Below are 13,430 nucleotides of genomic sequence, written 5' to 3' on the forward strand. Positions count from 1 at the left end.
CGATGGATCACGATTACGAATTGTCCCTTATTCGCCTGTAAAAACTGTCCTCGTGAAAAAGCTTACCGCACGGGTCCGTATGATTCACCAGTCTTCTCAAGGAAGGACAAAAAGCCCAATAACCGGTTGGTGCCGCCTTAAATACCCCTTTTTCGTGTACACGACGGGTTGCCAACCATCATACCCCCACAACCGAAAATAGCCCAAAAAAAAATACAAAAATAAAAATATATATATATATATATACATATGACAGACGGCTGCAGCCACACCTTCCTTATTCTTGAGAACGGAGTTAGGTAAATGAAAGTTGATACCAGACATGGAAAGCTTAGGGGCAGCAGGCCCCAATTAACTATATACAAACTTTTGGTTTGTACTTAAAGTCACATTATCTCAATTCAAAAATTTTCCCCTGAAAGGAGTTAGATAGTTGACTCAATTGATAACAGGAAAAGTATGATGTGCAAGAGCAAGATACTACTAATTTGAGATAGAGAGCTTATATTTTAAATTAAATAAATTGAAAGTATGATTAAAAATTGCAGCCTTGCATTGTGACAGTGTCACAATAAATAATTGCTTATTATTTTTAAATTTAAATTTTAAAAGTTAATAGTGTAAGTCATTTCTAAAACATCATCGATGCTACAGTATGACGGTCTACAAATGATGTTGTTTATAACTAAATAGAGGGTAAAAAATAAGCATTTTATTGACTTCAGACGTAAAAGGAGATAAAAATAAGAGAGTTTATTTTAATTTAATATTAATTTGTATTTTATTTTGTTTATATAAAATATTTATATGTGAAACTTTTCAACTATTAACTTAAAATATTGTTTGTTTCTATGATGATATAATCATTTATAACAAACTACTACAATACTGAAATTCAGCTCAAAACTTCCCGAAGATAGACGAAAATCTGAATTATTAGGATTTGAATTTGAATTATTTTTTTTCAGTCTGCTTATAATGATTATTAATGCTTACTTTGCTTATTATTCACATAATATTGATAAAATATTTATAATGGTTGATTACATGATGTTTTATTAATTTTTCTACTGTTATTCATAAAGGTTGTTTTTTATTACTTTCAGAAAGATCAATTATGTCAAAAGAGACATTTGTTAAACAAATGTGGACATACACTGAAGCTGAATTTGATCCTAGCACGAGATATATGGTATTTATTATTTACGTTTCTTTATAAAATAAAATAAATTTTTTTTTTTAGGTATCAAACTATTTATTCAATATTTATTGAGTAAATAGCTGTTTGGTTATCTAAAGAAAAAATTTATTTTATTTTGTTTTATTGACTGATCATAGTGAATGATGGCACTAAGATTTATACAATTTGATGCAAATTTTTTTAATATTATACAGTTAATACTGTCTATCTTGAATTTCACAAGAACAAGAAAAAAATTTGAGATAGGTTTTGAGATACAGAAGTAACAGTAAGCAGTAATAGGTTTGATTGGAAATAAGGTATTTTATTAGTACAATAGCAAGTACAGTACATACCTGTATTAGGTATAAATAAAACTTTTTTGACATACCTTAACAGAAATACAGTGGGTGATTGATTAAAGAACAGTTCAGTTAACGAACAAATCAGACAATGAACACCTCACAGAACAAACACAAGAAGAAGCAACGTAAAATAATGAATATCGATTGGTCTTTCCTTGTATTCAGGCAACAATTCAAAATATTTCAGAGCACGGGAGACTTCGACGTTGATGCTCATCCCTGTATATACTGATCGGATAGTATTTTTCTGAACTTTGAAACTCTCCCTTGTAATTCCAGCCTTTTATTTTTCTGACAGAAAAATATTTTCTAGTATTTGCGAGACTGTCGGGCAGGCACTTATTAAGTTTTGTGTCAGTCTTTATTTTTGAAAGATGAGCATATAATATCAAAGGTAGAGAGAGTAGGCAGAAGATGTCTGATGTTACTGGGCAGTATGGTTTTAACAGGTCTACAGTAGGCTGCAGTTCAATCTTATCTAAGAAATATACTGTATTATCAAGAAGACTCAGACAGCTTAAGGAGTAACAAAAATCACATCTGAGAAATAAAGAACATTGAAGAACAGCAAGAAACTTGGCAAAATATGTTTCCTTCTGAAAAAAAGGATTAATGCCGCAATCTGCTCTTAAACAACTTTTGAAGAAATGGGTGGATGTCAGAACAACAGCCTTAGAATGGCATCCAAACCAGGTTGAGGTTAATAGGCTTAGGAATCTCTACAATTACAATGCTATTAATTACTTCTGAAAAATCCTGAAGAAGAGAGAAAAGCAATTGACATTACACAGATTCTTTAACCCCCACAAATGGAAAAAACATGACTAATAAAAATGCAAGACTGTGTATATAGGTATTTTTATTATTACATATAAATAAACGTAGTAAGAAAGTATTTATTTTTTATTTTTTAACGTTTCCAGAACAAATTAATCAAATTCCCATAAACAGTGCCATAACTAGCCATTCTTGTGCCCTGTGCAAGAATTTGCATCTAGGACCTTTGATTAATTAGGTTTGAGGAAATAATAAAACAAATATATGCATTTTGGGTCCCCCTTCCAAGTGGGCACTGTGTGAAGTGCACTTGTTGCACCTATCTAGTTATGGCACTGCCCATAAAAACCAATGGTAAATCGATAATCGGTTAAAGAACAATTCAGATAGTGAACAAAGTCTTGGAATGGATTATGTTCATTAACCGATCACCCACTATACAGTCAAACGTGTCTATAATGGAATCTCACAGAACAGCAATTCTACCGGAAACTCTTGATTAACACAATTGATTAATCCCTCAATGCTACTGTGTGTATCAAAATTGCATTAATAAAATACAGTTGTATCTCAGTACTTGATTGAACAATCATTACCCACTAGAACAAGTTTTCAGTTAATAACAAATATTTTTATTTTAACACAATTTTGTCATCAGAAAAGCTTTTCTATGATAATAATGAGTAACAAATTTAAAAATAAAACAAAACATTAGAGCTGCCTACCTTTATCAGACAATATTATACTCAATCCAGTTCATTTTTTTCATTTGATGCATGTGGAACACAAAGATCATAATGTTTTACAACCATTTCAAGTAGATGAAGTGTTTAAACAATACGTGTCTTAGACACACTAAGATTAGTTGCAATTTCGCAAGTTGTTGTTTGAATAAACACACACAACAAACCATTATCAGCAAATAGTAATTAGTAGCAGTAATACTACAGTAGAGCATCGATTATCCGACTTAATTGGAGACTGGGGTTGGTCGGATAACCGAAAAGTACGAAAAAATACATTATTAGTATAGTGTATTAAGCTCGGTTTAAATACTAGCCTCCCTTTCATGGTCGAGCCAGTACTGCCAGCTAAAACATGCAAAAATTTAAAAAAAATAATATTAAAGTAGCCAAGACATAACCAAATATTGTAGCGCCACATCACTAGCAGACGTTTGAATTTGCCGACTAGAACGCGGTTGGTTAACCGATAAGTCGGTTAATCGGGGGTCAGATAATCGATGCTCTACTGTAATAGCATAAAAACATGAATTTGTTGTTTACTATTAATTTAAATAATACAAAGAACTTTCTTAACTTGGTTTATTTTAAAAGAATTTTAACATTTATACTTAAAATCTTGACAATATAAAAATTTTTAAATTTTAGGTTAAATTTCAAGGCAGTTTTACTGATTCTATAAATTCTATATCAATTGATGACGTAAAAATTAAAACTGGATCTTGTCCTGAATCAGGTTTGTATATAATTTACTATTTTATAATTAAATGCAATAAATCAAGTGTAAAATTTGAAAAATCATATAATTATTTAAGGATAAATTTCCAGTTTAATTCTCTGTAAATATTTTATTTCAAAATCTTTATATACATTTTTTATTGAATTGGCCAAGAATTAGTCTATACTTTAGGTAATAATTTTATGAATATCTCAAAATTTTATTTCTAATTAAATTTTATATAGTAAACTCTTTGAAGTGTATCATTATTAATAGTTAGATGGTGCTACATTTTCAAATTTTTTAACTGTTTTAATAGTTGTTTTAAAATAAATATAAAGTGAATACTTTCAAAGATGAATGATGTAAGAATGAAAAAGAAAGGAATCAGAAAAAGTATTAAGCATACTTTTCGTATAAGGCTGCTACCACCGAAAATAATAAATATCTAATAAATTTTAAATAATATATTTAAAATTTATTAATTGTTTGATATCTTTTTTTATTTCACAACAACTAACCCATTATACATAAAGTAAGACACCAACCAATGCCGAAATATCAGGCTAAAATTATTAATATTGCTATAGCCGTTTCTAGCCCGATATTTCGGCATTGGTTGGTGTCTTACGAAATGTTATGTATTTCGTAAACTACAAATCTATACCTATTTAATTTTGGTCACTTTGATGCAATACTGTATTCTAAGTAAGTCTTATATTTTGTAGTGTGTTTTGGTGTGTTTGTTTATTTGTAATCAGATTTATAATTAACCAAATAGGTAAGTTAAATGTAAAATTTTAGATATTAGATATAAAGGTTTTGCAATTATTAACTTACAAGTTATCATAAAATGATTTGTAGCATATTTGTTTAAATCAAGAAAGCTAATTAAATACTGTCAATTTGTGTATATAATATAGTGTAGAATGCATATTATCTTTTATTAATACAAAAGGTGGTTAATAAATTACATAATCCACAATATTCTTAGTCTTAAATACAGTGATTTATATATATAATTTTAAAATATTTATTAGAACATTAATTAAATATATTAAGAAATATTTATAACAATGCAGGATACTGTACATTTGAAGAAAATTTATGCACTTGGTCACATGGAGATGGTGATATAGAATGGCTTCGGAATACCGGAAAAGCAGTTTCTTCAGAGAAAGGACCAGATGTGGATCATACAAAAGGAAAAAAAGGTTTTCAAAGAATTATATATAAATATTTAATTATTTATTTATTTGTAAATGGAGCTTGTGATGAACTATTAAGCAGATGAACTGAGATCAAATCTCTGTGACATCTGGCTTCTGCCTGTCACTGTTTGTTCATGTCCACTCAGCTTCCTTTAGAATAAAAAATAGTATCAGCATTAGGTTGGTCATTCCACCTGTTTTGTTGGCTAAGTCATGAATAGGGAAAGCCATATACTCTTTCTCTTTCTTTCTTGTGTCTTCTTGGCATTCCTTAAAGACTTCTTTTTATTTTGTAGTGAAACCCCTCTAAAAGATCTCCCTCATAAAGAGCACTTTTACTAAAAACCATTAGTGGTTGCAAAGTAGGAGTTTTTACTATATTTGTGAATATAATTAATCATCTAAATCTCATTTTTACTAAGTATGATTATTTATTAATTTCTTTGCAAGTCCATAACTGTTCTTCTCTTGTACAGTACTCATACCTTTTTGCCCATTCTTCTATACATCAAACCTCTCTCCTTCTTGTTCGCTTCATGAAGATGGTTCCCCTCAAGCCCCTACCACTGAATCTTCATTGTTTGCTTCCAACAAAGGAAATATAGGTGTATATATATGTTACCGTTGAATGCCCTTATTCCATAAAATACTTAGATATTTCATAGAATACCTGCCTGGTTTAGATAAAACATGGTATTAATTAAAAATTACATAGTTTAACTAGTTATTCTATGAATTAACTAATCGATGTTAGTTAGAGTATGAAATAGAAGTAAACTAAATGCATGTCAAACTTGTCAACTTGTTATTATATTTTTAATATAATAAATAAATACTGTAAAAGTATAATAATTTCTGTTTATTAGAACAAGGATTGATGGAGTGGCATTTGGAATTGCAGAGAACATTATTTTTTTTAGACAAGCACATCTTTTTTTGTCACACTGTTTTTTACATGAGCATTTTCTGAAGCCCTGATCTATACCAACACTTTGGGTTGTAGCGACAAACCAGAATGGTATCTCAATGTCCAGTATTTTGTCAATTGATAATAATTTTTGTTCACAGATACTAAATTGATTTCTGCAATATAACTGTTTGATGCACCCATTTCTTGTTCCAAATCAATAAAATCCTTGATTAGTTTCTTCCATTACAACAGCAAGAATGGATCTGGCATCCTCTCATCCTCTGTCAACATCAGGCATTGGGATATGAACCGTCATTCCTACAGCTGCCTCAGAATGTGATTTTTCTGACAGTAGAGTCGAGAATCACACTTAAATTCAAAGTTTCTAGCAAATAAAATTTAAAAATATTAAAGTTCGAACATTTTTGGCCACTGATTTCATCGGCTTTCTTCAGGAAATATAAAACGGAAAAACTGTTCTATAAATAGAATGTAGCTGCCTCATAAATTTTAAAAGATCGAAAACAGCTGTGACATAATGTGTATGACGAGTCTAGATAGTATTTCCATGCATTTGATACATGATTGACATCCATGATGATGCAGGTTCCACTCCTGCTCACCTTGTAGATCTCCACCGCCTCTAAAATTTTAATATTTTGCCAGTCAAAGACCTTGTGTAATAGCTTGGCCTGGTCCCAACAGGGGGAAACCCCCCGGATTACTGGCATAACGTGCTAAAGCAGTATTGATGTTACCTTTTATTACATTATATTTGTGATCCTTTAGTCTGGTTTGCAGTGATCTGTAAGTGGATCCTATGTATGATAGTATTCTGTCAAACCTCTTATCGTGCAGGGGGATGTGGTAAATCCCAGGAGCCATTGCGTTCTCAGGGGCAGTCCTTTGAGTTAGACAGAAGGCGGAAAACACTGGGCTTCTTTCTGTAGGTAAGGAGTATGTTTAAATTATTTGCAATCCTTCTATATATGTGAAGTAGTGATGGTTCATAGTTTAAGACCACCCAATATGCTTCTGCTTTGTTAACAATGTTAGATGACTAAGTCGGATATTTGGATGCTAGATTGTCAATAAACGTGAGGCCATATCCATGGTTGGATGCGACCTGTTTGAGATGCTTCAGTTCCTTGTTGGTATCTGATAAATCCGTAGAATGGGAGTAAGCTCTGGCTACTAGTGTGCAGAATGCAGATGCCTTATATGACCATGGGTCTGCTGAATTGGCAGGTATGAATAAGGGGGTATAAGTAACGTGACCAGACGTCCCGGTTTGAACAGGACTGTCCCCTTTTAGAGTTACGAGTCCCGGTGTCCCCGAAATGAACTCTGGGACGCAAAATTGTCCTGTTTTCTGAAACTGCGCGAAAATTTGAGTAGTCGAGCTGGCCGGACGGCCGTCACGCCGGCAGCCGGACGCGATCGGTGTGCGAGAGGAAACCGCGTCGTCGGTTGATGCGACGATAGCCAAGAGTGGAGAAGACGTCATCCCTCGCGCTTTGTTGACTAATTGTTTGGCAGATTTTACGTTCGCCCACTTTTCGATATTTGTTTTGTTGTTGTTTGATGCTCGTGTACCTAGTAAATAACTTAAACTTCTTTTGTTTTGGAATCATAAGTTAAAATGCCGAAACGCAAGTGTACTGTACGTTCAATGTTAACTTACAAGCAAAATATCTGTTTATCAAGCAAATAAATACTCCCTCAGATGTCAGATGTGAAAAGTGTTGTACAGAATTTAGCGTTTCCCATGGTGGTGCCAGTGATATTGAACAACATTTAAAGTCTGAAAAACATAAAAATGCCGATCGTACCGCCACTTCGAGTTCTTCGATGTTAACCTTTTTCAAGAAATCAGACGCACCAACTTTAAAGGATTTGGATATCGCTGCGGCAGAAGGCATCTGGGCTTATCACACGATACAAGAAAACCACAGTTTTCGCTCTAATAATTGTGCGTTGAAATTAATTCAATCATGTTTTGATCCCAAATTTACATGCGCACGTACAAAATCAGAAGCTATTGTAGTATATGTTTTGACGCCTACAGCAATGAAAGAATTAAAAGATGATCTTGATAAGTCCAATTGTATTACAATACTAAACGATGCTTCAAACCACAGTAACAAGAAAATATACCCTATTCTAGTGTGCATTTTCAACCTTGCGTAGGTGTGCAAGTAAAAATTTTAGATCACCAAGACCAACCAGGTGAGACTTCTGACATCATTGTCGATTATTTAAACCAAGTGTTGACAGATAATAATTTGACAGCAAAAGTCGTGGCATTTTGCGGAGACAATGCTAACGTCAATTCCGGAGGTGCGGCTAGGCGAGGAACTAACAATGTGTTAACGAAATTGCAATCATCACTGAAAAAGCCATTGATAGGTATTGGATGTGGAGCCCATGTAATTCACAATGCAATAAAATCTGCTGCAGACAGGCTACCGTTAGATTATGAAAGCATTATTGTGAAGATATATTCATTTTTTTATGTTTACACGATTCGAGTTGAAGCTCTAAAGGAGTTTTGCGCCGAAACTGAAACGGAATATCAACAAATGCTCGGCTATAGCAAAACTAGATGGCTTGCTCTTATGCCTGCCTTGGAAAGGGTTTTAAAAATGTATTAGCCATTAAAAAACTACTTTTTGAGTATTGAAAAATGTCCCCTGTTACTAAAAAACTTTTTTGAAGATCCCACATCCAAATTGTGGCTTTATTTTTTACACGCTCTGTCAGCAAGTTTTCATCAAGCTGTATTGAAACTGGAAGGTCAGACTGTATCGGCAATTGAAGCTGCAAAAGAAATCAATCAACTAGAAGACAATTTGACTCAGAAACAGACCAATCAGTTTCTTCCATTTATGGTCCATCAATTAATAGTGAAATCGAAAGATAATGTTACTGACATAGATGAAGAGTTTGTGAAAAGGGCGGCTACAGAATTTTATTAAACAAGCCGTGAATATCTGGAGCAGTGGACTTGCTTTCTTACCAAAGAAATGGAGATATTTTATTGGGCAGATTTAAAAAAGGTCCCCGCATGGGACGACGTTCAAAAATCTCTGGATGTATTAATTGAAAAGGAATATATTGACTTTCTGCATTACATCGCAGAAAGTAACCGAATGGAATAATCTAAATGTTTCCATGGAAACTCGTTGGGTGGAAGTATTCAAACACTTTCGAGCCAACAATCTTCAGCATGAAAACTTTTCTATTTTAATTGAATATATTTTGTTTGCCTGCTACAAATGCTCCAGTAGAAAGAGTATTTTCTATGATGAACAAATTGTGGCCATCTGAGAAGACCCAGTTACAAATTTCAGTTCTAAAGGCGATGTTGATAATTAAGGTGAATATAAAAAAAACGTGCCAAGAGTTTCATTCTTACTTAAAATCATCACCAGCTGTATTAAAGCAAATTTGTTCCTCTGATAAATATAAATATAACTAAACGTTTCGGGTATATATATTTTTTAATTCGTAACTTTTAAGCTAACTGACTTTTTCTGAATAAATAACTTTAAAAAAGTGTTTGTTTTTTTATTGACTACCTGTTAATTAACCTAAATAAACTAATGTCCCGTTTTGAGTCAAAAAATAAATGGTCACATTAGGTATAAGTAGCTTTGCCGTAAATTGCAGTGTTGAACTTGTTATCAGCAAGTTGAATCTTGATGTCTAAGAAATTAACAATATTATAGCTTTCTGATCCAACTTTAGCATTAACCCATAGCTGTTATTATTAAACACATTTAACACCTCCCCAATATCAGGACGTCTTCTCCATACAATTAAAATGTCATCAACATATCGGGTGTAAAGAAGGATATTATGCTTGATGTTTTTTAATGACTGCTCCTCCAATTGTCGTAAGGCCAATTCACAGAGAACCCCGAAATGGGGCTGAAATGTAATTTTATTTGCTGGAAACTTTGAATTTAGATGTTATTCTCGACACTACAAGTACAGTTCCAGTTTTTGGTAAAGTTATATTTATTGTTTTCTGACAGTATTATCATTTTCTTTACTTGTATTTTCAAACATTCTTTGGCCTCTTCTCTTTCTTTCTGGACATTCAGTTTATTTAAACATAACCTGCAGATCTTCTGTTCAACATCATCATCTGAAATGTAGCTTTTTAGGTGATTTTCAGAATCCCTTGACCAAATGTCACATAATATAGATGTGGCTTCTTCAAACAAAGTGTCCTTATTTTGTATTGCAGACAGAGCATCTTGCAAATTATCTTCATTATTCAATGAATCAAATGCTTTCCTTGGAATAGGTGTTATTGACAATCCCACTTTTACTCCACACCCAAATATTGCTTTGTAAGGAGATCTCTTTATACCAGAGTGGAAAGCTCTATTTTCATGAACTGAATAAATTTTAGACTGTTACTCCATGAAGTAGATTGATTGTCTTGCATCCAGGTTGTCAGCATATTTTCTATGTCTTTGTTGGCCCTCTCTATGCTTCCTTGACTCTGACTGTGCCTTGGTTTCCCATGTACAATTTTAAGTTCTTGCAAAGTTATTTTTAAGTCTTCTATGTGCTTATTGCAAGATTCGCAGCCATTATCAGACTGGAGGATGCAGGGTGCACCAAGAAGCAGAAATATATCAAGTATGTGTGTACCAACTTCAAAAGGCCTTAAAACTACAAACTTAGTCAAATGATCTTGGTACTACCTTGTATTGGGAATATCTGACAAAAATTTGTTAGAGAACATACAGAGAAAGCAGTTATGGCAATAAGACAGTTGAAATTGTTAAGAGACAACAGGAGATTTTCTGCAGCATATCTGATTTCATAAATGTTGTTATATTAACAGAAGGCAACCTGAGCAGAAAAATTATGCATAGGTTGCCTTTTTTTTATAGCTCCTCTTGTATAATTTAGGCAAATCTAGACAACCTAGGATCTGTAAGTGGTGTGATCATTTAGAGCTTTGCAATAAAATATTAGATTAAGACTAAATTCTGAACTTTAAACTTATAAATATATGTAGGTGTTTCGCATTATGGCTGGTATTATCATCAGAACAAAAACATTTACTGCCTGCCTTGTCTCCCAACACACACAGAATACATTACTACTGTCTGTGTTACAGACAATAACACTCACCTTTACATATGTTGCGTCTTTACTCCAGACACCACTGACATTGAGACAGCCATAGAAGACATTCATCACCTCCTGAACTCATACAAAGATAAACCCATCCTAATAGGAAGAGACTTCAATGCCAAGTCTGCAACCTGGCATAGTCCAAAAGATAACCCTAGGGGTAACATAGTTAACAAAACCATGGCCCAACACAACCTTACTCACTTGAACCCAGCACCCTTCTGACCTACTCCTGTACAATGAGGAAAAGTTGGATCTACCTAACATTAGGAAACAGTCACATCACCCCTAGGGTTGACCACTGTTACACTACTGACAGATTCTGCCTGTGACCATAGGTATATCTTTACCCAACTGAACACTACTAGTAATACTAATAATCATAGTTTTTACTATACTTGCATTAACTGGCAATTATTCTGCGACACCTTCAATAACATTTGTGCTACACAAGCAGTCATCCGGAGTTCTACACCCACTCCACCTAATACAGACAATGATCACAACTTCATCTACATCGAGGTTTCAAATGCCATCTGTTCACTCACCAATAACAAAGCCCCGGGTCTTAACAGCATAGCTACTAGGATGATTCGTAGGCATTTGAGGCGAATTCTACAGTGTTTGTAATTCTCTTCAATAGCTGCTTGAACACTGGCCTTTTTCCTACCCAGTGGAAAAAGGCTAGTGTCAAATTAATTCCCAAACCCACCAGTGCTAACATTTACAAAAAATACAGGCCAATCTGCCTACTCCCAACTCTGGGAAAAGTATTAATGATTAATAGGATCACACGGCATCTATGCAAGTGTAGAGTCCTGCAACAGAATCAGTTTGGCTGCTCTAAAAACAAAGGTACAGTAGATGCCATCCATCAGGTCATTAACTACATCCACCAAGCTAAACAAAACAATCAGCATACCGCAATTATCACTATTGACTTTAGAGGCACCTTCAATCACACCTGGTGGCCTTTTATCCTGCACACATTACATGCTTATCACTGCCCTCAAAATCTTTACAAACTTCTTCAGTTCTATCTTAGTGACAGGAGTGCAGGTGTTTATACAACACAAAATAACATAGTCATACCCATCACTCAAGGCTGTCCTCGGGGATCCAGGTCTGGTCCTGATCTCTGGAGCATAGCCTATAACTCTATTCTGCACTTAAATGACACCTTGCCACTTACAGGGCTATGCGGATGACACAATTATCCTAGTTTCACACAGGAACAGTGAACGCTTACAGGACATATGCAACGACATTCTCAATAACATTCACCAGTGGAGTATTAAGCATAGGCAATTCATTAACACAGACAAATTCAAAAGCATGATAGTTGGTAAGAATGTGCCACTCATCAGGAAGCTTACCCTTTGAATATGTGACCACAGAATAAAGTAAACAACGAAAATTAAATATTTAGGTGTTATTCTTAACGAGAGACTTTTCATACCCCACATCAAATACATCATGGACAAAACTAAAAATATGGCTCAATGCTAAAATTCATCCATCTCATACACCACATTCTCAGACACTTAGACAACAACATTAGAATAGATTTCCAATGGGTTCTGGGTCATGCTGGGTTCTCGGCAACGAGACTGCTGACCGTCTTGCCAAACAAGCTGCAGTCTTCACTCACTAGTACTTTCAGTTACATTCCTACCTCATACATCAACAATTACGTCAAGAAGCAAATCTTCATTCTGTGGCAAGACAGCTGGGATCGTGACACCACTGGTAGGCTCACCTACACTATTCCCCAAGGTTAACACTATTGCAATTCTTTGCCAGTGTTATCCTATTTATACCCTGACTCAGCTACTTACAGGACACGGCAACTTTAAGCAATATTTGCATAGATTTAACTTTGGGGACAATCCACAATGCGATTGTGGTATTCAGAAGGACCAAACACAACTTCACTTAGTTATTTGCTGTAATAGGTACAATCACATTAGGGATAGTTTAATGAGAGCTGCTATTCTTGAAAGGTACAACTGGCTTTGCAACCCACTCCAACTCATTCACATGCATACATGTTCCATCATCTACTTGCATTCATATCCTTTAGTGGGGCTCTTGAGAGCACTCACTCTGGGGGCATGGATGGCAATTAGCCTTCCCTTGCTTTGTATCAATTGTTGGTATATAGCTGCCTTTCAACTTTGTATTTTAATTCTTATTTTCTGTCTTCTTTTTCAGTCTAAATTTGGTTAGTCCTAGTTGTAAGTCAGATTAGGGACTCTTAGCTTGGTTTCCGGTTAGGCTATGATAGGTTAGGTTAAATTAGATTACGGTGTGTTAGCTTTAGTCATCTGGTTAGGTTTGTCCTAGGTTATGGTAGGTTAGTTTAG

The 13,430-nt window shown here is 34.1% G+C and overlaps 1 protein-coding gene across 2 annotated transcripts in view; it reads left to right on the top strand.

Moving 5' to 3' along the window:
* The first annotated feature begins 1,081 nt into the window (after positions 1 to 1,081).
* The window catches only part of LOC136975275 (MAM and LDL-receptor class A domain-containing protein 1-like), a 179,510-nt gene continuing 167,161 nt past the window's right edge, over positions 1,082 to 13,430 (top strand). For both annotated transcript variants that reach the window (XM_067270309.1, XM_067270310.1), the window contains exons 1-3: positions 1,082 to 1,192; positions 3,714 to 3,801; positions 4,866 to 4,997. In XM_067270309.1, coding sequence (XP_067126410.1) covers positions 1,118 to 1,192; positions 3,714 to 3,801; positions 4,866 to 4,997 — 295 coding nt within the window. In that variant the 5' untranslated portion in view covers positions 1,082 to 1,117. The remainder of the gene's footprint in view (positions 1,193 to 3,713; positions 3,802 to 4,865; positions 4,998 to 13,430) is intronic.

Source organism: Centruroides vittatus, unplaced genomic scaffold (assembly GCF_030686945.1).
Source record: "Centruroides vittatus isolate TY-2023 unplaced genomic scaffold, ASM3068694v2 contig_370, whole genome shotgun sequence".
Classification (NCBI taxonomy): Eukaryota; Metazoa; Arthropoda; class Arachnida; order Scorpiones; family Buthidae; genus Centruroides; species Centruroides vittatus.